The sequence below is a fragment of the Neoarius graeffei genome, chromosome 14 (genome assembly GCF_027579695.1).
Source record: "Neoarius graeffei isolate fNeoGra1 chromosome 14, fNeoGra1.pri, whole genome shotgun sequence".
Lineage (NCBI taxonomy): Eukaryota > Metazoa > Chordata > Actinopteri > Siluriformes > Ariidae > Neoarius > Neoarius graeffei.
Window position 1 is genome coordinate 30,040,527 of NC_083582.1, and position 27,244 is coordinate 30,067,770.

The 27,244-nt window shown below is 39.6% G+C and overlaps 1 protein-coding gene across 1 annotated transcript in view; it reads left to right on the forward strand.

Moving 5' to 3' along the window:
- Positions 1–23,533, forward strand: part of rbp3 (retinol binding protein 3) — a 42,831-nt gene extending 19,298 nt beyond the window's left edge. The window contains exons 3-4 of the mRNA XM_060938797.1: positions 22,947–23,089; positions 23,208–23,533. Of these exons, the coding sequence (XP_060794780.1) occupies positions 22,947–23,089; positions 23,208–23,533 (469 nt within the window). The remainder of the gene's footprint in view (positions 1–22,946; positions 23,090–23,207) is intronic.
- The last annotated feature ends 3,711 nt before the right edge of the window (positions 23,534–27,244 follow it).

Genomic DNA, 27,244 nt, shown 5'->3' on the forward strand with positions numbered 1-27,244 from the left:
TTTTTTTTTTTTTTTTGGGGGGGGGGTTAGCACCATTTGATTTATACAACATGCCTACTGCTTTAAAAGTGCAAGTTGTTTTTGTATTGTGACAATAAATAAAATAAAAAACAGAAATCTGAGTGTGCATAGGTATTCACCCCCTTTCATATGAAACCTAAATAAGAGCTGGTCCAACCAATTAACTTAAGTCACAGTTAATTAGATTCATCTGTGTGCAATCAAAGTGTCACATGATGTCTGTATAAATCAACCTGTTCCGGAAGGACCCAGACTCTGCAAAACTCTGAAACATGAATACCAAGGAACACTCCAAACTGGTCAGAAAAAGTTGTGGAGAAGTATGGCTCAGGGTTGGGTTATAAAAAAAAATATCCCAAACTTATCCCCACAGAGCACCATTAAATCCATTATAGCAAAATAGAAAGAATATGGCACCACTATGGGTGGCATGGTGGAGTAGTTAGCACTGTTGCCTCACAACAAGAAGGTTCTGGGTTTGGGCCTGTGTGTGGATTTTGCATGTTCTCCCCATGTCTGTGTGGCTTTCCTCTGGGTGCTCCAATTTCCCCCCACAGTTTAAAGACGTGTTTAGGTTAACATGGAGCAGCCATGGCCTGAAGGTTGGGCTGAAGTGTCCTTGACCAAGGCACCTAATCCCCCTCCTGCTCCCCAGGCACTGTAGCATAACTGCCCACTGCTCTGGGTGTGTGCTCATTGCTCACTTGTGCATGTGTGTGTTCACTGCTTCAGATGGGTTAAATACAGAGGAGGAATTTCACTGTGTGCTTAATTGCTTGAGTGTGTGTGTAATAAAGGCAGGCTGCTTCTTCTTTACAAACCTGACAAGAGAAGGCTGTACACAAACTCACAGACCACGTAAAGAGGGCATTAACCAGAGATGCAACAAAAGACACCAAAGGAGCTGCAAAGATCCACAGTGGAGATGGAAGTCTGTCCATCAGACCACTTTAAAGGAACAGTCCACCGTACTTCCATAATGAAATATGTTCTTTTCTGAATTGAGACGAGCTTATCCGTACCTCTCCAAGCTCTGCGCAACCTCCCAGTCAGTCAGACGTGCTGTCACTCCTGTTTACTCCTGTTAGCAATGTAGCTAGGCTCAGTATGGCCAATGGTATTTTTTGGGGCTGTAGTTAGATGCGACCAAACTCTTCCACATTTTTCCTGTTTACATAGGTTTATATGACCAGTGACATGAAACAAAGTTCAGTTAAAAAAATTGAAACGTGGCGATTTTCTATGCTATGGAAAGTCCACACTATAATGACAGGCACCAAACTCGTACTAACACCTTCTGCGTGCTTCGACAGCGCATTGATACCTTCACTCAGGAGTGACGGTATCAATGTGCTGTCGAAGCGCGCAGAAGGTGTTAGTATGCCTGTCATTATAGTGCGGACTTTCCATAGCATAGAAAATCACCACGTTTCAATTTTTTTAACTGAACTTTGTTTCATGTCACTGGTCATATAAACCTATGTAAACAGGAAAAACGTGGAAGAGTTTGGTCGCATCTAACTACAGCCCCAAAAAATACCGTTGGCCATACTGAGCCTAGCTACATTGCTAACAGAAGTAAACAGGAGTGACAGCGCGTCTGACTGACTGGGAGGTCGCGCAAAGCTCGGAGAGGTACGGATAAGCTCGTCTCAATTCAGAAAAGAACATACTTCATTATGGAAGTACGGTGGACTGTTCCTTTAAGCTGTACACTCCAAAGACCAGGGCTTTATGGAAGAGTGGCCAGAAAAAAAAGCCACTGCTTAAAGATATATACGGTATATATAACACCCCACATTTGCAGTTTGCCCAACAGCATGGGGCAGACTCCCCAAACACATGGAAGATTCTCTGGTCAGATGAGACTAAAACTGAACTTTTTTGGCTATCATGGGAGATACTTCCTGTCACCTTGAGAACACCATTCCTACAATGAAGCATGGTGGTGGCAGCACCAGGCTGTGGGGATGTTTTTCATCTGCAGGGACAAGAAAGCTGATCAGGACTGAAGGAAAGATGGATAGCACTAAATACAAAGCAATTCTGGAGGAAAACTTGTTTGAGCTGGCCAGAGGTTTGAGACTGAGATGAAGGTTCACATTCCAGCAGGACAAGGATCCTAAACAATGCTAAATCTACATTGGAGTGGTTTAAAGGGAAACATTTAAATGTCTTGGAATGGCCTAGTCAAAGCCCAGACCTTAATCCAATTGAAAATCTGTGGTAAAACTTGAAGACTGCTGTACACCAATGCAACTCATCTAACTTGGAGTTGGAGAAGTTTTGGCTTGAGGAATGGGCAAAAATCCCAGTGGCAAGATGTGCCAAGCTAATAGAGACATACCCCAAGAGACTTGCAGCTGTAATTGCAGCAAAAGGTGGCTCACCTTGTCAGCTGGGATAGGCTCCAGCTTGCCTGTGACCCTGCACAGGATAAGCAGTTATGTACAATGGAATATATCCATGACGCATTCTTTTTCCAAAATCCTATAAATCCATTACAATAAAAGTGTGTGAAATAATCATTAGAAACAAGAAGAAAAGTTGATCTACACATATGACAGCCTCTGAACTTGGACCATCCCTTATATTGAACCACAGATTTTCCCAAATTATATGTCGTCTACAAGCCCCAATCTGCTTTACATACAAAGATTCTGAGGAATGTAGTCAGGTGTTTGCATGGATTTGTCTATTAAAAAAAAAAAAGTTTTATTCTGAACAATAAATTAAAAAAAAAAAGTTTGGACGCTTCATATAGCATGTACAGTTAAATTTATAGCCTAGCCTCCTGCACACAGAGTGAAGCTCCATTCTCCAAACATGGTAATACATCAACCTGATTTTTGATGGCTTTTGTGACCACAGGGTACCCGATTGCAAGTCTAGGCAATGTAGCTCAAACACTGGACAATGAAGTGTGTGTATATCTTTATTTCAAGAAAATTGATGGCTTTTATCCAGCACTACTTATTTGGGGGGAAAAAAAGGATCATTTCCGAACTGTCAGAGTGCAGGCACTTATGGATGTATGTGCAGAAGAGAGCGGGATGCAAACAAAGCCAAGACAAGAGACTGAAATCTAGTGTAGGTCAGGCAATCGGCAAACAATGTAGTACAGGAAAGACAAGAGCGAAAACGTGAGAGGGTAAGCAAGTCAGAAATATGAAAGGCAATCAGAAAGATACAAGGCTTGGTATGAACTGAGGGAGCAGAACAATACTTCACACTTGAGTTGTGCGAGAGAGTGGCTTAATTAGGGAGAGAGGCAATTAGGAAGATGCGTGATGGCTGTGATCAGTAAATCGGGAGACAGAAGGTGCTGCAAGTCTTGGAGATTGTAGTTCCATGTTTGTAGTCAGAGCGTTCTCAGCAGGTTTACTGACAAACATTTTACACTAACCAGGAGCTCTGGTTTAGGCAGTGGCTAAATATTCCACATACAGACACATCTCACACACACATGCTTGAAAGTTTGTGAACCCTTTAAAATTTTCTATATTTCTCCCTAAATATGACCTAAAATATCAGATTTTCACACAAATCTTAAAAGTACAGTGGTGCTTGAAAGTTTGTGAACCCTTTAGAATTTTCTATATTTCTGCATAAATATGACCTAAAACATCATCAGATTTTCACACAAGTCCTAAAAGTAGATAAAGAGAACCCAGTTAAACAAATGAGACAAAAATATTATACTTGGTCATTTATTTATTGAGGAAAATGATCCGACATTACAAATCTGTGAGTGACAAAAGTATGTGAACCTTTGCTTTCAGTATCCGGTGTGACCCCCTTGTGCAGCAATAACTGCAACGAAACGTTTCCGGTAACTGTTGATCAGTCCTGCACACCGGCTTGGAGGAATTTTAGCCCATTCCTCCGTACAGAACAGCTTCAACTCTGGGATATTGGTGGGTTTCCTCACATGAACTGCTCGCTTCAGGTCCTTCCACAACATTTCGATTGGATTAAGGTCAGGACTTTGACTTGGCCATTCCAAAACATTCACTTTATTCTTCTTTAACCATTCTTTGGTAGAATGACTTGTGTGCTTAGGGTCATTGTTTTGCTGCATGACCCACCTTCAATTGAGATTCAGTTCATGGACAAATATTTTCCTTTGGAATTCGCTGGTATAATTCAGAATTCATTGTTCCATCAATGATGGCAAGCCGTCCTGGCCCAGATGCAGCAAAACAGGCCCAAACCATGATACTACTACCACCATGTTTCACAGATGGGATAAGGTTCTTATGCTGGAATGCAGTGCTTTCCTTTCTCCAAACATAACACTTCTTGTTTAAACCAGAAAGTTCTATTTTGGTCTTATCCATCCACAAAACATTTTTCCAATAGCCTTCTGGCTTGTCCACGTGAGCTTTAGCAAACTGCAGACGAGCAGCAATGTTCTATTTGGAGAGCAGTGACTTTCTCCTTGCAGCCCTGCCATGCACACCATTGTTGTTCAGTGTTCTCCTGATGGTGGACTCATGAACATTAGCCAATGTGAGAGAGGCCTTCAGTTGCTTAGAAGTTACCCTGGGTCCTTTGTGACCTTGCCGACTATTACACGCCTTGTTCTTGGAGTGATCTTTGTTGGTCGACCACTCCTGGGGAGGGTAACAATGGTCTTGAATTTCCTCCATTTGCACACAGTCTGTCTGACTGTGGATTGGTGGAGTCCAAACGGTTTAGAGATGGTTTTGTAACCTTTTCCAGCTTGATGAGCATCAACAATGCTTTTTCTGAGGTCCTCAGAAATCTCCTTTGTTCATGCCATGATACACTTCCACAAACATGTGTTGTGAAGATCAGACTTTGATAGATCCCTGTTCTTTAAATAAAACAGGGTGCCCACTCACACCTGATTGTCATCCCATTGATTGAAAACACCTGACTCTAATTTCACCTTCAAATTAACTGCTAATCCTAGAGGTTCACATACTTTTGCCACTCACAGATATGTAATATTGGATAATTTTCCTCAATAAATAAATGAAGTATAATATTTTTGTCTCATTTGTTTAACTGGGTTCTCTTTGTCTACTTTTAGGACTTATGTGAAAATCTGATGATGTTTTAGGTCATATTTATGCAGAAATATAGAAAATTCTAAAGGGTTCACAAACTTTCAAGCACCACTGTAGATAAAGAGAACCCAGATAAACAAATGAGACAAAAATATTATACTTAGTCATTTATTTATTGAGGAAAATGATCCAATATTACATGTGAGTGGCAAAAGTATGTGAACCTCTAGGATTAGCAGTTAATTTGAAGGTGAAATTAGAGTCAGGTGTTTTCGATCAATGGGATGACAATCAGGTGTGAGTGGGCACCCTGTTTTATTTAAAGAACAGGGATCTAGCAAAGTCTGATCTTCACAACACATGTTTGAGAAAGTGCATCATGGCACAAACAAATGAGATTTCTGAGGACCTCAGAAAAAGCATTGTTGATGCTCATCAGGCTGGAAAAGGTTGCAAAACCATCTCTAAAGAGTTTGGACTCCACCAATTCACAGTCAGACAGATTATGTACAAATGGAGGAAATTCAAGACCATTGTTACCCTCCCCAGGAGTGGTCGACCAACAAAGATCACTCCAAGAGCAAGGCATGTAATAGTCGGCGAGGTCACAAAGGACCCCAGGGTAACTTCTAAGCAACTGAAGGCCTTTCTCACATTGGCTAATGTTAACGTTCACGTGTCCACCATCAGGATAACACTGAACAACAATGGTGTGCATGGCAAGGTTGCAAGGAGAAAGCCACTGCTCTCCAAAAAGAACATTGCTGCTCACCTGCAGTTTGCTAAAGATTACGTGGACAAGCCAGAAGGCTATTGGAAGTGTTTTGTGGACAGATGAGACCAAAATAGAACTTTTTGGTTTAAATGAGAAATGTTATGTTTGGAGAAAGGAAAACACTGCATTCCAGCATAAGAACCTTATCCCATCTGTGAAACATGGTGGTGGTGGTGGTGGTATCATGGTTTGGGCCTGTTTTGCTGCATCTGGGCCAGGACAGCTTGCCATCATTGATGGACCAATGAATTCTGAATTATACCAGTGAATTCTAAAGTAAAATATCAGGACATCTGTCCATGAACAGAATCTCAAGAGAAGGTGGGTCATGCAAGACAACAACCCTTAGCACACAAGTCGTTCTACCAAAGAATGGTTAAAGAATAAAAAAAAGTTAATGTTTTGGAATGGCCAAGTCAAAGTCCTGACCTTAATCCAATCGAAATGTGGAAGGACCTGAAGCAAGCAGTTTATGTGAGGAAACTCACCAACATCCCAGAGTTGAAGCTGTTTTATATGGAGAAATGGGCTAAAATTCCTCCAAACCAGTCTGCAGGATTGATCAACAGTTACCAGAAATGTTTAGTTGCAGTTATTGGTGCACAAAGGGGTCACACCGGAAACTGAAAGCAAATGTTCACATACTTTTGCCACTCACAGATATGTAATATCAGATCATTTTCCTCAATAAATAACCAAGTATAATATTTCTCTCTTGTTTAACTGGGTTGTCTATTCTACTTCTAGGACTTGTGAAAATCTAATGTTTTAGGTCATATTTATACAGAAATATAGAAAATTCTAAAGGGTTCACAAACTTTCAAGCACCACTGTGTCTAATTTTTTGTAGAGCATCATATTGTGAACTTTAAGAACTTGTGCCCCATAACTAACACAAATCTGCCAAAATTCCATTGCTTCTATGAATGTGATTTGTGCGTTACTCAATGTATGGTCTCAATTTAAAAGCACCATTCATTAATGTTGTAATTGTTTACATGAATGTTGACCTGCTATGTTTAACTGAAACCTGGCAAAATACTGAATGAATTTATAACATTGAACGAAGCTACTCCATCTGGTTGACAGCAAGTTGGCCTCATGGTTAGTGTCTGCCTCTTGACCTGGAGGAGATTTCTAGTTATGGTCAGGTCATACCAAAGACGATCACTTTTATATATATATATATATATATAAACCCACCAACCCATTTCCAACCTCCCTTTCATTGCAAAACTCTGAGTAAGCCAATCAGCTCCAAGGGCACTTAACCCATAACAACTTTTGAGAAGAGTTTCAGTCTGGGTTTCAGGCAACGCACATTGACCGCCCTAGTAAAGGTCGTAAAGGACCTCCTCTCTGCTGACACAGGCTATGTAGGCATCCTCATCCTACTTGACCTGATTTATTTTTAGTAAAATAATGCACAAAATACATAGTGTACATTAAGATACACAGATAACACAAGAAAGTGTATAACACTTCCATTGTGATCCAGCAAGAATCAAATGGCAAAATAGGGGTAAATAGTAAATACATATTATGTAGGCAATAGTATACTAAAAAAAAGTAAAGATAATCATGATAAATTTGAACAAAGTTGCACAGTTTTATTTTATTTATTTTATTTAGCCTTTATTTAACCAGGAAAAATGGTCCCACTGAGTTACAGTAACTCTTCCACCGGGGAGTCCTGGCCAAGACCGACAGCAAAATAGTTACACATACACAAAAGACAGGACAAACCACAACTACACTACAGATAACATACTACACTCACTACATAACATGCTACACACACTTCATAACATATTACACACACCAGCTCACTAGTAATGACAGACTATAATTAAACAAAGTAACACAGACAGCTAAAAGCAAACAAAAAACCATAGGTTTAAAAACAGTTGCATAGCTCAGTTAAAGCTGATTTCAAACGGTTTTTAAAAATGTTAATAGAGGGAAGAGTTTCAAAATTTAGGATGGCCTGAGATTCATTCCAGACATTTGGTGCAAATGATGAAAAAGCTATTTTACCCAATTCTGTTCTTGTAAAAGGTGTGCGTAGTAATATTTTTTCTGATGACCTAGTCCTGTAAGCACTATTTTGATAAAAAAGTAAACTGGAAACAGTAAATATAAGCACAATAAATTTATGGTAGAAAAAAATGAGACTAAGACATAAAAGGATTATGACTGTTGATAAAGTTGATCAATTTAAAAAAAACAAACAAACCTATTGAAAGCACCTTTAGACTCAGTGTGACTAGGTGACTCATTCCAGGCAATGGTACCAGTGTACTTAAGTGAGGAATGCCCAAAAGACTTTACTGAGGGAAAAACAGGGACAGAGATCCAGAACAGGTGTTGTGGGAATTACGAATACTAAAGGAAGATGTTAGATACTGAGGAGCGTTACCATATACAATGTTATGGATAGTGTTAAGTTGTTACCCCTGTGACAGTGTTGAAGGCAGACAGCTGCCTTCAACACTGTCTGCCACAACTACCTCTTAACCCGTCTGGAAACATTACTTGGCATCACTGGCACACCACTTTCCTGGTTTAAAAATCATACCTCACAGCAAGAGAACAGTTTGTTTATATTGGTAATTTTAGATTCCCCAATTCTTCTCTCCCCCATGGTGTCTCCCAGAGCTCTGTCCTAGGACCTTTACTTTTCATTATTTACATCCTCCTGCTTGGCAGCATATTATGCCAACATGGCCTAGACTTTCACTGCTATGCCAATGATGCTCAAATTTACATACATACTAAGCTCTCGCACACCCCACCACCCTCCAACCTGGTTGATTGTCTCAATGCTGTCAATAGTTGGATGACCCATAACTTTCTCAAGCTTAACCAAGACAAGACAGAAGCCACTCATAGCCACCCCCGATATCCTACATAAACTGGCACATTTAGAAATTATCCATCCCTGGTTACTTCACCACGATGTCTGCTGAAGTAAAAACCTAGGAGTCGGAGTTGATTCTGCACCTTCCTTTGACTCCCATATCAAAAATATTACTAAAAACAGCCTTCTTGCACCTTAAAAGCATCTCCAAACTCTGTTCCTCTCTCACATCATTGGCTGCTGAGGCACTCATCCATACATTTATTACATCCATGTTAGACTACTGTAATGCACTACTCTTTGGAGTCTCAGCAAAGAGAATTAACTGGCTACACTATGTCCAAAACTCTGCTGCAAGAGTGCTCAGCCATACCAGATCATGGGATCATATCACCCCTGTCCTTCAGTAATTACACTGACTCCCAGTCCAGTACCACATCCAATACAAAATCATTCTAATTGTTTACAAATCACTCCATAACCTGGCCCCTTCATATCTATCAAGTCTCCTAACTCCATTGATGCCCATCTACTAGTTACCCCCCTCAGTTTTGCCCCATAGGTGCTAGGACCTTCAGTGTGTCAGGATGTAGGCACTTACAGATGTATTTGCAGGAAGAAGCAGTGAACAAACAGTACAAAGCCAAATCATGAAGCAGAAATCATAGTCAGTAGTCAGGCAAGGGTCATTTGATCGGCAAACAGTGACAGACAAAACCAGGAAGAGTAAATGTAGAAAGGATAGTGATAGTTAACAAACAGGCAGCAATAACAAAGGCTCAGTATAGACTGGGAATATAGAATAATACTCCACAAAGAAGCATCTTCTTTCTTCTTCTTTGAGGTTTTACGGCAGCTGGCATCCAAAAAGTTGCATTGCTGCCATCTACAGGACCACCAACGTAGTGCATTATATCCTGCTATATATGCACACCAGTGTTCATTAAGAACTTGAAAAAAAACATTGTCTTCCCCTCCCACTTGATCCTAATTCTAAAATACCTTTCAGAGATACTTCTTCCAAGCCAATCTCCCGCAACTGTCTAATTAAATCTTGCCTTTGGCGGTCATACTTTCTACAAGAAATCAAAACATCATGTACTGTCTCGCGCTCTTGGCAAGAACACAGGCCATTTTGATGTTTTCCCAAAATAAATAAAAAGTGCTGTTCAGAAATGTGTGACCAATCCTCAATCTAGAAATAATTACCTCTTCCTTAAGTCTAGCCCCCCCCTTTACAGACATTAACTGAATCAGTTACCCTACCGACAATTGAGAATAGATGCCTCCCTTTGTTTTCTTGCTCCCAAAGCTGTTGCCATTTTAAAATTGTTTCCTGCCACACTATAGATAGTTTTCACTGACATCACAGCATTCCGGGGAACGCCCTCCAGCCGCCATCTTGTGGGGCAAACAAAACGGACCATCGCCATTACCGGCTACATTATCTCGGACGAATTTATGAAGTTATATAGTCAGTTTTCTAAAATAAAGATCAATGTCGGCAAAATCAAGCAAACAGAAGTATATAGATACATTAGACGACATCTCACGACAACGGTATGCAGCCAAACTGGCCTTGATTGGGGGAATTGACCCCTACGAAGTGGACAAAGATGCATTTTCAAGTGACTATGCAGGGCTGCCAAAGCCTGAAACTGCCAAAGCCTGCTCCAAAGCCTGAAACTGACTTCATCAAACTTTAAAGGCTGTCTGCTATATACAACTTTATATATTCACAGCGCGCCTTTTGTCGGATGCCGCCTTTTTCACGGCTGAATCGCGCAGATACGATTTTTTTTTAGGGGGGGCGTTGGAGTGTCTGATTATAATTTCAAAGTAAATTCTGTATTAAAATTACTAAATAAGCAAATCCGTTACAGTCCATGAAACAGGAAGTATAAGGATGAGAAAAAAAACAGTTTAAATCGGAAAGCTGCGCACATTTGCGCAGTCCTGCACACCGCTCGGGCTGCGCAAATGTGCGCAGCTTTCCGATTTAAACTGTTTTTTTCTCATCCTTATACTTCCTGTTTCATGGACTGTAACGGATTTGCTTATTTAGTCATTTTAATACAGAATTTACTTTGAAATTATAATCAGACACTCCAAGGCCCCCCCTAAAAAAAAAAAAAATCGGATCTGCGCGATTCAGGCGGCATCTGCCAAAAGGCGCGCTGTTTGCATCCCAAACACAAATCAAATCATACAGAATAGACTTAAAATGTTTTTCAAAAATGACCCTTGCGTGAGTGAAGTGACAAGTTTCAAATAGAAACGTGACAAACGAGCGATATTATGTGTACATTACAATGTAAACGTACACTCAACGGTTCCAGTTAGGCATTCTCCAGAGATTGTTCACATGATGTTTTGGTTTCCAAAAACAAACTTAAACACAATTGATTGTTTATTTAAACAACTTGCCACTTATAAAATGATCAGAGCAGACTTTGCTGTGTTTGGAAGGCTGATAATCCTTGCGGTTGATTCTCGCAAGCCATAGATTTCTCCTTTGTATGCTGAGTTTCTTTGTTTGCTCGCCTTCGTGCTCCCGTACAGTGGGAATTCCATAAAAGCTCCGCTTGACTTCATCATTTGACCTATTACGACAGCCGTGAATACAACAGGTGTGCACCATTGCTAGCTTTAAATAGCCTGGTTGGGCTCTTTTGAAGACTTTGTACTTGCGTGTTACAATGTGTGCTCAGTCACCCGTACGATAAACTTGACCCACAAGATGGCCGCCACTAGGGAATCCCTGACTCTGTGACATCATGTGAAAACTATCTATACTTTTACCCTCCGCCTTGGACAGATTTATGTTGACATCTATGGGTTCCTTTAGAGCAGCTTCCTTAGCCAACTTATCAACCTTTTCATTTGATTCTGTACCTACATGTGCTGGGACCCATACAAATGATATTTCTACCCCTCTCCTTTTCACATCTCTAATTGCCAGAAGAATATCATATATAAGGTCTTGTTGGCTCTTTGATGACCCTTTCCCAATACTATTGATTGCTGACACAGTCACTACATATCAATACTTTATGGTTCTGAATCTGTTCAGCCCATTGTACTGCCATCAGGCTTGCGTATAATTCCACTGTAAATACACTTAGAAAGTTTGAGGTTCTCTTAACAGCTTGGATATTCCACCTCTGAACAACAAAAGCTGCTCCTGTAGCACACGTTTCTTGATCCTTTGACCCGTCAGTAAAAATTAATATGTATTCCTGATACCTTTCTCTTACATGACATTGAAATTCATACACCAAATCTGCCTCTGGATTATCTGACTTAATCTCAAGCAATTTTAAATCAGTCTTTGGGGACTCCAATTGCCATAGAGGAACTGATGGCCACATTACTCCTGGACAAAAGTTCTTGTCAAGAATAGCCATTTCCTGTGCCACTGTCTCTCCTACCCATCCAAAACTTGGATGTCTCGCCACCTCTCTCTCCCAGCTTGCCTGAATTATACTTTTAACTGGGTGATCACACCTTTGACCCATCAGATTAACCCAATAGTTAGCCTGAAGCTGCTTTCTCCACAAACAGAGTGGCATTTCTCCTGTTTCTACCTGTAAGGAACATACTGGGGGAAGATCACACAACTCCTGTACATATTCAGTGCCTTAGCTTGGACTATATCTAACCCAACTAAAACTGATTTGGCTGCAGATCCATAAACCAAACATCCATATTCAATTCTTGCTCTAATTAGATATATATAAATTTGCTTCAAAGAAACTACATCTGCTCCCCATTCTGTGCCAGCAAGGCATCTCATTAAATTCATAACCCTTTTACATTTGTCTATTACTTTTGATACATGATCTCTCCATGTAAGTCTTGTGTCAAAAAATATGCCAAGAAATTTAAAACTTTTAACCCTTTCCAAAGTCCTACCATACAGTTCCAGTTTTAAACTATCATCTATTTTCTTCCTAGTGAAAAACATCACCTTAGTCTTTTCAATAGATAGTCTAAAATCCCATTTCCTTCCCCAATCCTCCACCAGGGTTAGAGCTTCCTGCACCTTCTTCAGCTTCAGCTTCCTTCACATTCTTCCCCCTTTTCCATATGCTACCATCATCTGCAAATAGCGACTTTCCAATCCCTGGCTGAACATTAAAAAAAATATATCAATAATCATTATATTGAAAAGTAATGGACTAATAACACTGCCTTGTGGAATCCGATTTTCAACCACACACCTTTTAGATATTTCTTTCCCTATTTTCACCTGAATACTTCTATTACTTAAAAAGTCCATTACCCAGTTAAACAAATTTCCCCCAATCCCTAGCATATGCATTTTGATTAAAAGACCCTCTACCCATAGCATATCATATGCTTTTTCCACGTCTAAAAATACTACCACAACAGTCTTTACTTGTGCTTTTCTTATTCATCCTCAAGACATATGATTGAATCAATAGTACTTCTCCCCTTTCTAAAACCACTCTGATAGCTAGCCATCAACCCCCTTTCTTCAATAAAATGCATTAACCTTCCATTAACCAACCTTTCCATTAATTTACCTAAATGAGAAGTTAAAGCTATTGGCCTATAATTTGCTGGGTTACTAGCATCTTTTCCCGGTTTTCTTATTGGAACAATGACTGTCTCCTTCCACCCTGTAGGAATCTTTCCTTCCTCCCAAACTTTATTAAATACATTTAAAACCTTCTGAATTCCCTTATCACTTAAATGTCTTAACATGCTATAACAAATTTCATCTTTACCAGGGGCTGAATTCTTACACCTATCCAGTGCATTTCTTAATTCTCTCAGTGTGAATGGAGCATTATATTTATCTACCAATTTTCCCTTGTTTTGAATAACCTCTGCATATATGCTCCTTGTTTCTTCCCTACCTCTTCTTTCTTCTTCTGATAGATTATCAGAACTATGCACCTTACTCAGTGTTTACCATCATTTCTGCTTTCTCTAGGTTTGATATAGCCAACTGATTTCCATCTGAAAGGATTGAGTAATTCCACTCTTCTATTACCTTCCATCTTTTTAATCATTCCCCATACGTCATTTATATTAGTAGTATTTCGAATTGAACTACAATAATCCCTCCAGTATGATCTCTTCCTTTGTCTTATCATGCTTCTCACTACTGCCTGTGCTTGCTTATAATCAATCATATGTTGAAAGTTGAGTTTTTTAACCTTCTAAAGGCTCTATTCCTTTCTCTAATAACTTCTTCACATTTAACATTCCACCATGGACCGCTTTTCTTACTAGTTTTCCTGAACTTTTTGGTATTGTAGCCATTGCGGCCATATTAATACTCTGTCGCAACTCAATTTCATCAACATCATCTGTTTCTTGGACTGAACTAATATACAAATCACTTATTTCCATAAATCTCTCCCAGTCTGCCTTTTTGAAAATCCACTTTCCATGACTATCTTCTGTGCTCAACCTTACATCAATATCCAGTTTACATATAATTGGATAATGGTCACTTCCAATAGTGCTTTCTCCATACACTTCCCACTCACACATTGGTGCCAATTTACTGTACAAAAACATGAGGTCTAGTACTGATTCTTTACCAGTTTTTATATCTATCCTAGTCTCTCTACCATCATTCACACAAACTAAATTCCTATCATTCATTATCTCCTCAATCACAAAAAAGCATACCTGACAAGGGGCAACCTTGTCTAATACCCCTACCAACTTTAAAAGGAATGCACAAGTCACCATTTATTTTCAGTATACTTTCAATGTCACTATACAACACTCTAATTTTGTGAATGAAACCAGGGCTGAAACCAAAGGCTTCTAAAACACAAATTAAATACTCATGCTCAATGCGGTCAAAGGCCTTTTCTTGGTCAACTGAGATAAGGCCAAAATCCAACTGTTGATTATTCCCAATTTCTAAAATGTCTCTTATAAAAGCAATATTGTCATGTCTCACCCTCCCTGGCACACAATAGGTTTGGTCAGGATGAATAACCTCCTCCAAAACCTTAGACAGTCTACCGGCCAACAATTTGGAAAGCAGACGATACTCTGCACAGAGGACTGAGATAGGTCTCCATGATCTTATATCACTGAGGCTACATCCACACGACAACGGCAACAAGATGTTATTTAAAAATATATCGCGTCCAAATGGGCAACAATCAGCAAAATATCAGGTCCATATGGCAATGCAACGCTTGCTGAAAACAATGCAATACACATGCCACACCTCTAGGGGCGCTGTAAGACGGTCCCTTCGGAGACACCAGAACAATAGAAGTAAGGACGCATGTGCATAATGCGCGAGACTTCATATTAGCCACAAAGTCAGGAAAATCTGTTTGTAAAATTACATTATAATGACCAAATACAATGAAAAGTATTTTTCCAGTCTCACCTGTGAAAGGTAATCCCATGTGATCTCATTTGGACGGCAAACCTGTTGGTACAGTTAAACGCAGCTAATCTTTATTCTCCGCTTTGACCTCTCCAATATGGCGGCGAGGATGACGTATGATTCTACGCGGAAGGCGGCGTCTTTAATGGTCCGGAATAAATTGAATACTACACGTTGATGGATTAATTTGTTTCTCACCTGTGAAAGGTAATCCCATGTGATCTCGTTTGGACGGTAAACCTGTTGGTACAGTTAAAGGCAGCACATGAATCTTTATTCTCTGCTTTGACCTATCCAATATGGCGGCGAGGATGACGTATGATTCTACGCGGAAGGCGGCGTCTTTAATGGTCCGGAATAAATTGGATTAATTTGCTCCTCTACGCCCTTTTTGAGGAATGTATTGTTGGACTTAAATCAACATCTCAAGAGGTGAGATCGCTCCTTTTTTTCCCTATTTTTGCTGGCGGGATTGCACCATTACACAATAAATATTCACAGTGAAAATATTTTGTAAGCGCGTTTCATGAACCAAGTTATAGGATTTGTTGACAACTCGCATCGCAATGAGAAGATCATTGGCACTACTGGTGTTAAGAATCAGACCATTTCATAAATGAATATTTTGCTGTAGAGCTGCAGTGTTTGTACAATTGCATGTTTTGCTTCACTATTCTGCTTCTTGCATTACTACTGTGAACTAACACTGAACATAATAATAATAATAATAATAATAATAATAATATCCAAGCTCGTGTTTCACTCTCACTAGTGCTCTGTAAGGCTTTTTCCTGGTGATATCCTGGTGATATTCATTACACTTCTACCCGGCGTGAAGCACTCAATGTCATGTAGTTGTGACGTCATCGTAAACAAATCCGTTCTACTCATCCAGACGACTTCACAACGGCAACATTGCCAGATCTTTCCACTCTGGAACCCGTTCTCAAAAAGATTGCGTTTTGGGCACCCAAAACGCCGGTGCCGTGTGGACGCCAGGCCTAAACGATAAGCAATTGTATCGGAGTCACCTGAATCCGTTGCCGTGTGGACAGGGCCTGATCCCCTTTCTTTGGCAACAGGGTAATCACTGCCCGTCGACAGCTTAGAGGCAGCTTTCCCCTAGTCAAGCTATCATTCAACACAAGCAGCAAATTTGCACCAATGACTGGCCAGAAACACTTGTAGAATTCAATGGGCAACCCATCTATGCCTGGTGTCTTGCCACTCTCCATACTTTGGAGAGCCTCCTGCAGTTCCTCTAAGGTCAAAGCCTTACAGAGGTTCACATTGGCTTCACTAGACACTTTAGGGAGATTCTCAAGAAAGTCATGATTAAAAACCTGCTCACTGGGTAGTTCACTCCTAAAAAGTTCTTTATAAAAATTGACTGCTCAATTTCGAATTTCTCTTTTATCAGTCAAGAGTACTCCGTCCTCTGATTTTAAAGAATGCAACAGCCTTTTTTGGCCATTCTTCCGCTCTAGACTGAAAAAGAACTTAGAAGGGGCATCCATCTGTTCAGCATTTTGAAACCGTGATCTGACCAAAGCACCATGAGCAGGGATATCTAGTAAATCCGCCAATATATATATTTTTTTCAATTTCAACTTTGTTATGAAATCCTGGTCGCCTGACTGGCCAACTAAATCTTGGAGCTCCATTATATCCTTTTCCAAGAGCTTAATGTTTTGAGCTATGTCTCTGGTCACATTGGAAGTATACTGTTGACATAGTTGTTTTATTTTGGTTTTGGCCATATCCCACCACAGTTGAACAGATTGAAAAGAGAACTTCAAAGGACTAAAATCATTCCAAAAAAATGTAAAAACCTCTCTAAAATGGGCATCATTTAATAGGCTGGAATTAAAATGCCAATACGCACTCTTTGGCTTAATGTTATTAATAAATAAATTGCTAAGAACCATACAATGATCTGAGAACCCAACTGGAAAAATGAAACAACCTCTATAAAAGCTCAGTTGATGTTTAAAACCATAAAATCTGTCTAATCTTGCCAAAGATATTCTGTTGCCTTAAGAATGTACCCATGTATACTGTTTTTGCATATGATGGAAATTACGCCATATGTCAACTAAATCATGTGAGCTTATCAGCTCTGCAAGTCTTTTCTGAGATGGCATATGAGGTTCAACATGGTTTCTGTCCAGACCACTTGCAGTGCAATTAAAATCCCCACCCAACACTAAAATATCATCAGAATCACAATTTCTAAGGGTGCCTTCTAGAGTCTGCAAAAAAATCATTCTATCTATGGCCCTGGTTGGAGCATAAACACATAAAAACAAAACATTTTTTTCTCTACTTGAGCTTTTACTTTTAGAAGTCTTCCACAGACTATTTCCTCAACCTGATAAGTGGTAGGCATAAAATTCTTAGAAAAAAGAATAACAACACCTCCACTGGTGGAGTTATTGTGACTTAAAATGGGAAGACCATCAAACTCTCTTTCCCAGTCTAGACTGTTCCCTATATCTGTGTGGGTTTCTTGTGCAAAACCAACGTCAATTTTCATTTGTTTAAACAATTTTTAAAAAAGTGCTCTTTTAGCACGGTCCCTAGCTCCATTTAAATTTAATGAAGCAATATGCAACTCACTCATGAGTAAGAAAAAAAAGAAAAACTTAAACATTATAGAAGTTAGCTGAAGCAGTTTTGACTGTTTTTAATCATTAAGATCTAACAAAGCTCTCAGCTTAGTTAGAATTTTCCTTAAACGATAAACCTCAGTGTTTTCAAAACCTCCATCTGCCATGTAGGTTTTAGCATTCTGCATAAATTGCTCAATGTCAGGGAAAAACTCATCAATTTGGACACATCGTGCAAACTTTGTCTTAGCAAGAAACATTTTGATTTCATTCAAATCATAGGAGCAACTTGGGAAACCACTTTGGCGTAACGTGCAGTGCACACTACAGTCGGACACATCGTCCTCACTTTCAGCATCAGTAGTAGTGGAATGTAGATCAATTAAACAATTCTTTTTTGCCTGACGTCGGGGATGCGTCCTCCCCTTCCTTTTATTGGGAACTTTAAACCCTTCATCATTAAGAGTGAACGACCCATCTTCTGCCACAACTGGGGTAAGAACTTCACTCTCTTGTGAATTAACCTCACTCATTTCCACATCAACGTTGACTTGTTCACTCAGTGACTACGTTTACATGCACGTCCAAATCGAGCTGCTGTTGGTAATCGAGCAAAGGGTCCCAGCAGGGGTGCCAGAGAAATCCAATCCTACATGCACAAGTAAATCGGGCTATTGTGCAAGGTGCATTGTGCACCCGAGGCACACATGGCGCTACACGCCCCATCGTGTTGGTACACTTCCGGTTGTCGTCATGAAGAAGAGCTATAGTGTTGCCAGATACTGCTGACGTTTTCCAGCCCAAAACATGTTCAAATCCGCTAAAATGCACTTAAAACCCCCAATCTGGCAACACTAGCAGTTCCGTGTTCAAGCTGTTCGGCTTGCTCTAACAGACTATGGCTACAAACTGTCCGGCGCAGACCACTGTTTTGTAAGACAACTTATTTTGCACAATAATATTTTTCTAAAGTCCATTTTTTGCTTACAAAAATTTTTTTTTTTGCTTACAATTTAACTTATGTCTTAATAAACACAAAAAGTTCAATTGTTTTGTTTTTATTGACATTCTTCATATATATATATATATATATATATATATATATATATATATATATATATATATATATACACACACACAAATACAATGACTGGTTTATGTACACAATTCACAGCTATGCAACAGCTGTACAGATGTATTTGGTGATACAGTAAGTGAGCTAAATTTTAACAGTGCAAACAATGCCACAAAAAGAAAAGATTCATGCCGTTGTCATGATTCGTTGTCATGCCGACTGAGGCTGTTGTGTTTCCCGCTTGTGGTCTCGTCACTCGTCACTTCCGGAAGTAGCTCGACAACTAGCTCGATAGGGTATACATGCACAAAGTAGCTCGGCAGAAATCGCACAAACTAGGTCGTGTAGCTCGATTCCGAGAAATCAAGTTCGGTTCAATTTCAGCCGAATTAAGGTGTATACATGGCATTTTGAACTTCGATTTCAGTCGAGCAACGGCAGAAATTCGATTCTCTCTATGTGCATGTAAACGTAGTGACTGATTCAGCCGAAACAACCGGATCGGTGGGTGCGACATCAACTGTTTCAGCTTCAGTTTGCGCTTGAGGCGCAGGTGGATTTTCTGCCCCCACCACACCTCCTTCGGTTGGCAAGTCATTCTGAGATGCCTGTCCAGCATCAGTGTTACTTGCTGGTCACTTTTTAGGACAAGAACGTACCAAATGCCCAGTTTCCCCACAGCCAAAACATCTCATGATATGGGTAGTTGCATATACAACATAATTGACACCATCCACCTTGACAGTGATAGCCAAATCCAGGTCACGATTCCCCTCAACAATCATATACACAAAGCGCCGAAAGGACACGACATGCTTTAAAAGTGGTGATTTACTAGCTATCCCAATCTTTTTTACTGATGAAACAACTTTGCCATACCTAGATAGAGATTCAAGCAACACACCGTCTTTTATGAAAGGCAGAATGTTGGAAATAATAACCTTCTTTGAAGGTGTTGCCAACGGAGTCACAGGAATGAATTCGCCATTTACTCCAATGCCTCTTTCAACCAAAAGGTTTACAAATTCAGTCTTTGCAAGGAACAAAACAACCGCATTATCCATGCGTGCGGCAGACACTATATTTTCCCGATTGCCAAACTGCAATCCTAGTCTACACTATCAGAGGAATTGATATTAATTCCGTGTTGCCGCGTTAAGATTTCAAACCTCTCCGCGCCTGAAGCAATCATGCTTCCGACACAGGGGAGCAGACGCTCAAGCTTGGGAGGAAAACCTAACTACAAAACAACCTCTACACTACACTAGCCACAATCTAGTAAGACAAAAAACAAACAGAAGTAAACAAAAAGTACCAAGAACAAGTTAGAAAATAGAGAGAGAGTGCAAGCACCCAGCCACTCACTCAGCCATGCGCACAGTGACAGAGAGAGAGAAAGAGACACACATGAGATGGCAAGCATTGAATAGGAGTCAAGTATGAATATTCCGAATTGTAATTATCACAGTCACTGTAAATTTTGTTTAATTTTACAATATGGCTTTCATCCTATTTACTCAGAAGCTGATAAAATATCCATATGAAATATGACAAAAAATAACTGACAAAAATACAAAGAAAATATTTTCAATAGTTTTACTGACCAACTTATTTGAATTTTGTAAAAAAAAATAAATAAATAAAAAGTTAGAATTTGATGCCTGCAACACACTCAAAAAAAGTTGGGACAGAGGCATTATTGCCATTGTGTTACATCACCTTTCCTTTTAATAACACTTTTTAATTATATGGGATCTGAGGATACTAATGCTGTGTTCACACTTATACCGGTACGAAAGTGGTATAACTGTATCAATACAAAGTATACCGGTACAGTTTAGGGCATCTGTCCACACTAGCGAGAAATGTTTGCGGTTTTCTTTCAAGGTAGTAATTATGCGTGTGCGCGAAATGTTTCCGTGGTTACCGAGTAACTTCCTTCCGAGAATATATGGCATCCGTTATTTCGAGATCTCGAGAAAACAAAACAATTATTTCATGATCTCAGCTGGATCACTGTATCTCCGTCGGTAGAGACGAAGCCAGGCCAGTCTTCTGCGGAGGTGCCGCGGACTAATTTTGAAATTATCCCTTATTAAAAGACTTAATGCAATCTCTCCCTGTGTCAACCCCTGATCAAAATATTGCCTTATTAGGTGATCGATTATTCCAGACATTCTAATGACCAAAGTTGCATCTATACAGAATGAGAAATAGCCCCAAAGTCAGTATCACAAGTCTCTTGGCATACCTGAATGAACCATTTCTCAGCTGTTTTCTCGAGATCACGGAATAATAGTTTTGTTTTCTCAAGATCTCGAAATAACGGTTTTGTTTTCTCGAGATCTCGAATTAGTTGTGTTGTTTTCTCGAGATCCTGAATTAATTATGTCGTTATCTTGGGATAACAAGGTGAATAAAAAAAAGGATTATATGAAGGGCCTCTCTCGGTTTCCGTATGGATGAAACAATGTGTGTGTGCTTTTTGTTGTCAATGTACAGTCTGTATTTCTGGTGGTCATTTATTCAATCGAATCATATAAAACGCGCGAGGCAGTTGAGAAAGAAACAAACGAATCTCCGTTCTTCACTATTTTATTCAGCGAAGACATCGATTGAGGTGTGTGACTTTGCGCATGCGCATTATATTTGTATCGATACAGAACCGCTTCATCTGTCCACACTACAGCGAAGCGCTACAGTACCGATACTGTACCGGTACGAAACCCATACATTTGTAGGTTTCGTACCGATACAGTTATACCGCTACAGTACCGGTATAGTTGCTAGTGTGGACAGGTGTTGCGGTACGAAAGTAGTTTCGTATCGGTACAAAATCCCTAGTGTGGACAGGGTATAATTTTTGCAGTTTTGCAATTGGAATTTTTATCCATTCTTGTTTGATATAAGACTTTAGTTGCTCAACAGTCCGTGGTTGCCATTGTCTGATTCTCCTCTTTATGATGTGCCATACATTCTCAGGAGACAGATCTAGACTGGCAGCAGACCAGTCAAGTACACACACTCTATATCTATGAAGCCATGCTATTGTAGCCTGAGCAGAATGAGGTCTGGCATTGTCCTGCTGAAATAAGCATGGACTTCTCGGAAAGAGACATTGCCTTGATGAATATGTCTCCCAATGTATCCCAATATATGCCCCGATATATCAATGATACCTTCACACATGCATCTCCACCCGTGCCATGGGCATTGATGCACTCCCATACCATGCTGGCTTTTGCACCTTTCTCTGATATCAAACTGGATGGTCATGTTCATTTTTGGCACTGAGAACTATATGTCTGGTTTTCCTGAAAACAAGCTGAAACGTGGACTCATCTGACCAGAGCACATGTTTTCACTGTCTTTTGGTGCATCTGAGATGAGTTTGGACCCAGAGAAATTGGCAGCATTTCTGCATAGAATTGATGAATGCCTTCCTCCATGCGTAATACAGTTTCAGGTTGCATTTCTGGATGCAGTGGTGGACTGTCTTAAGTGACAATAATTTTCTGAAGTACTTCTGAGCCCATGTGGCTCTATTTGTCACATTAGCATGACAGTTTCTCAGGCAGTGCTGCCTGAGGTCACAAAGGTCATGCACATTCAAAAACAATTTCTGACCTTGCCCTTTCTGCGTTGAGATTTCCCTAAATCTTTTCACAGTATTATGTACTGTAGATTTTGAAAGACCTAAATTCTCTGCAGTCTTGTATTGAGAAATGCTCTTTTTGAATTGACTACAAAGTCCCAGCCTTGCTTGCAAAACTGAGTCTTTGATGCGCACTCCTTTTACTATACCCACTCATGATACACTCACCTGTTACCAATTCACCTGCTTGTGGAATCTTCCAAAATGGTGTTACTTGAATATCCTACAAACTTTTCAGTCTTATTTTGCCTCTGTCCCAACTTTTTTTGAGTGTGTTGCAGGCATCAAATTCTAATATTTGCAAAATGCAATTAAGTTTATCAGCAAAACTATTGAAAATCTTTTCTTTGTACTTTTATTGGTTAAACAAAGGTTCATGTGAATTAACAAATCACATATTTTTGTTTTTGTTGCATTTTGGAAAATATCCCAACTTTTTTGGAAATGGGGTTTATAAATGTATTAACCTTATTTGTGTTCATTCTTCAGAGACATTTATCATAACTCAAACTGTTTTGAAGGAACAATGTTGGAGGGTCCACAAAACCAATTGCAGGACTCTGCTCTTACTTCTTTGATGAGGACATGAAGATTGTGTTGGACAAAATATATGACAGATCATCTGGCACCACAAAAGTACTTGTCAACCTTCCAGAGTTGACAGGTTGGGCATATCTGATATTCCTTTTAATTGCAAATTATATTTCCAGTAAAATTCACTAATTGAGATGTTTTGTGATAAGAAACTCTGTAGGAACTGATCATACCTGCCATTTCCTCAGGTAGAAGATATGGCTCCAAGAAAGGCCTGCTGATCCTGATTAGTGGAGTGACGGCTGGTGCAGCAGAGGAATTTGTTTATATCATGAAGAAGTTTGACCGTGCCATGATTGTCGGTGAGCCAACCTATGGCTCCTGCCAGCCACCAGAAACATTCCAAGTGAGCGACAGTGATATTTTTCTGGCAATTCCTGTCACTCACTCAGACACTTCCCAGGGTGCTGCCTGGGAGGGAGCCGGAATTGCTCCTCATGTTGCAGTGTCTGCCAATGACGCCTTGGATGTGGCCAAGGGTATACTTAACAAGCACTTGTTAGGTCAGAAATAAGTTTCCAAACCTGGACATGTTTTGTGACCAAATGGTCTAGGAGAGGAAAGTTAGAAGTAAGGAGGCCATTGTACTTAATTGTTGTACTGGATTTCTGAAGAAAACTAGAAAATTCATGTCCTCCTCAAAATCTTCTCAAGTCTCTTAGACCTTTCATCCCATTTTAATTAGAGAACAGTGGCAAACACTGAAATACAAATAGATTTTGAAAATGATTTGAAATACTACTTAAATTTAATATTTCATGCACTTTGAAACATAGTTACATATGTTTAATACTGTCTGTTTTGTCAAGTTCTATCCATGAAAGTGGAAATGTTGTAACTTCAACATATTAATGATGCCTCATAAAAAATGCATTAAATGGAAATTTATAGTCTGACAATTTTTCCACATCAAGTCTTTCTAGTCATGTCTTACTTATAAACTGAACTTTACAAGAATGACTACAATGGAGGAAACAATGTGTATTTTGAATAAATCATACTCATTTACAGAACACTGAAGAAAATAGAGAAATCAAATAAAATGGAAATCTACATGCTAATAATGAAGAATCAAACAATTTGCATTCTTTTATAGATCTTATTGCCTCACCTAGCGAAATGTGAAATATTAATCTGTCCAGAAGATGTCAGTACACCATGTAGATAGTCAGAAGCATATTGTACCTTGAGAGTGGGTAGAACACTATGTGATGTCAGAAGAGTTTAATACAACAATGAAAGCAATCTCATTTATTTAAGCATGATGTTTCTGCATGAGAATTCAGGTTCTTACACTGCAAAAAATTGAAAACTGAATTTGAGGAGAAAATTACTTAATATTAGTGAAATTATCTTGCTGCATGAACATTTATTTTTACTTGATAAGACATCTTAGAATAAGTTGGTTTCAATCTAGAACTAGGTTTAATAATCTCAGAATTGGTGTCTCGTATTCTTCTAATAGGAAATGCTAGATTGTTTCAACTATTTTCAAGTTATTTTCACTTGCTAAAATATCATTTTTTGCAGTGTAGAAGATAAATTTTCTGAATTGGAGTCTATAATGGAAATATAACAAACTGATTTTTTTTAAGTGAATATATTAAGGTGAATGTAAACATGCTTGACCTTAAGTAGTCCAAGATATCAAGTCATTTTGGAGCCAGCAGCAGGTGGGGGTTCTGAGGAATATTTAAGGCACATGGCATTTTAATAGGTACAGGGTGGTTGCTGAACTGTTGCTTCAGGCTCCAAAGATTCATATTCTTACAGGGCCCCCTGGTAGCTGGGCAATTATTGATATCTTTAAAAAAAAAAAAAAGGCAGTGAGTTAAGATTAGAGAAGAATATAAACTGAAAGCATTTGGATTAGTCACAGGTGTACTTTGTGGAGAATAGAATTCCCTGCATACAAGATAGAAATGTACTACAGTAATACAATTGGTAATACACCTGCTCTGCAACCCTATTAGATTAGATTAGATTAGATTAGATTAGATTAGATTAGATTAGATTAGATAAAATTTTATTGATCCCTTTGGGAGGGTTCCCTCAGGGAAATTAAGATTACAGCAGCATCATTACAGATAAACAGAGAAAAGAAAACTTCTAGATAAATTAAAATAAATTAAGTATTTACATATACAAATATAAAAAGAATTAAAGCCGCAAGCGGCCTCGACGGGCCCTCGCGCCAGCGGCCAAGGGGGGCGGGGGCATGCATCCCTGCGAAATACCTTCCACAGCTTCTGCGGCAAGAGACATTACTCCCACAATGGCGACAAAGCACAGAATTGGACACATGGCAACAATAGGGTCTCGCACTTCGTGCGTTGTCGACCATGGCAAGCGCCTCAATAAGGGTCTTGAAAAGAGTTTGCTTGCCAAGATTGACAAATCAGAAGCTGCAATATCATTTTTGCCATAATCAGCACCCCCAGGGGCGAAAGTGCACAAAATTTGGCGTATATGTCAGGTGAGCTATGAAGAGTTTGCGTATGAAGTTTGATGACAATTGAGTAAATAGAAGATGAGATATAGATTTTTGAAGAATAAATTTTTTGGTTTTTCCCATGTCAGTAGGTGGCGCTATGCTGCAGATGAGCGATTATGAGTTGGAAAAATAAGTGTCTACAACAGCAACGTACAATCACAAGGTAGTGGTGTGAAGGAAAAGCATTATGGAATTATTTACCAAAAAGCCGTTTTGGAGCAATTGCGTGGGCCAAAAACAGTGCCCCCCAATGGACGAAAATTCCCAAAATGTGGTATACATGACATGGGAGGTAGTAAGAGGGTGGCCGTGAAGTTTGACCAAATTTGAGGAAAGATTGGAACTTTTGCCCAAAAATAGCGCCCCCAGTGGCGAAACATCACAGAAATTGGGTCACATGTCAGAAGCCCAATGAGTGATATGCATGTGAAGTATGAGCAGTGTTGAGCAATTAGAAGATTTGTAATGAATTTTTAAGCATGTAAAATTCTGCATTGAAAAATGATTGACGTATAACTTCTGAACGGTTTACCCTACGTGAAACGTATTTAGCAACTTTTGTCAGCCATGTCTGTAGATGATGTGTATCAATTTTGGTGACGTTCCTATGAATGGTCTAGGAGGAGTTGCGCCATCTTCGTGGCCATGCATTTCGCGCTAAAGTGAAATTACCTCACTTCCTGTAGGGCGTGGCCAATGCATTGGCATTACATTTTTGTCCGGCCTGGTGAGATACATATGTGTACCAAAGGGCATGCCACTACTACAAACTACGTGGCAACCAGGCACCTTAATGCGAGAGGCAAAAATCACAACACGTTAGGGGGCGCTATAGAGGCCCTGAGGCCCGCCTGGATCTGGGCTTCTGGTTCTCAGTAGCGGTGGCAGTCTAAGAAAAAGGAGCCAAATTTCGAGCGTTGTCGACCATGGCAAGCGCCCCAATAAGGGTCTTGTAAAGAGTGTGCTTGCCAAGGTTGACAAATCAGAAGCTGCAATATCATTTCTGCCATAACCAGCACCCCCAGGGGCGAAAGTGCACAAAATTTGGCGTATATGTCAGGTGAGCTATGAAGAGTTTGCGTATGAAGTGTGATGAAAATTGAGTAAATAGAAGATGAGATATAGATTTTTGAAGAATAAATTGTTTGGTTTTTCCCATGTCAGTAGGTGGCGCTATGCTGTACATGAGCGATTATGAGTTGGAAAAATAAGTTTCAACAACAGCAACGTACTGTCACAAGGTAGTGGTGTGAAGGAAAAGCATTATGGAATTATTAACCAAAAACCCATTTTGGAGAAATTGCGTCGGCCAAAAACAGCGCCCCCCATGGACGAAAATTCACAAAATGTGGTATACATGACATGGGAGGTAGTAAGAGGGTGCTCGTGAAGTTTGACCAAGTTTGAGGAAAGATTGGATTTTTTGCCCAAAAATAGCGCCCCCAGTGGCGAAATATCACAGAAATTGGGTAACATGTCAGAAGCCCAATGAGTGATTAGCGTGTGAAGTATGAGCAGTTTTGAGCAATTAGAACATTTGTTATGAATTTTTTAGCATGTAAAATTTTGAAGTGAAAATTGATTGACGTATAACTTCTGAACGGTTTATCCAAAGTGAAACGTATTTAGTAACTTTTGTCAGCCATGTCTGTAGATGATGTGTATCAATTTTGGTGACATTCCTATGAACGGTCTAGGAGGAGTTGCGCCGTCTTCGTGGCCATGCATTTC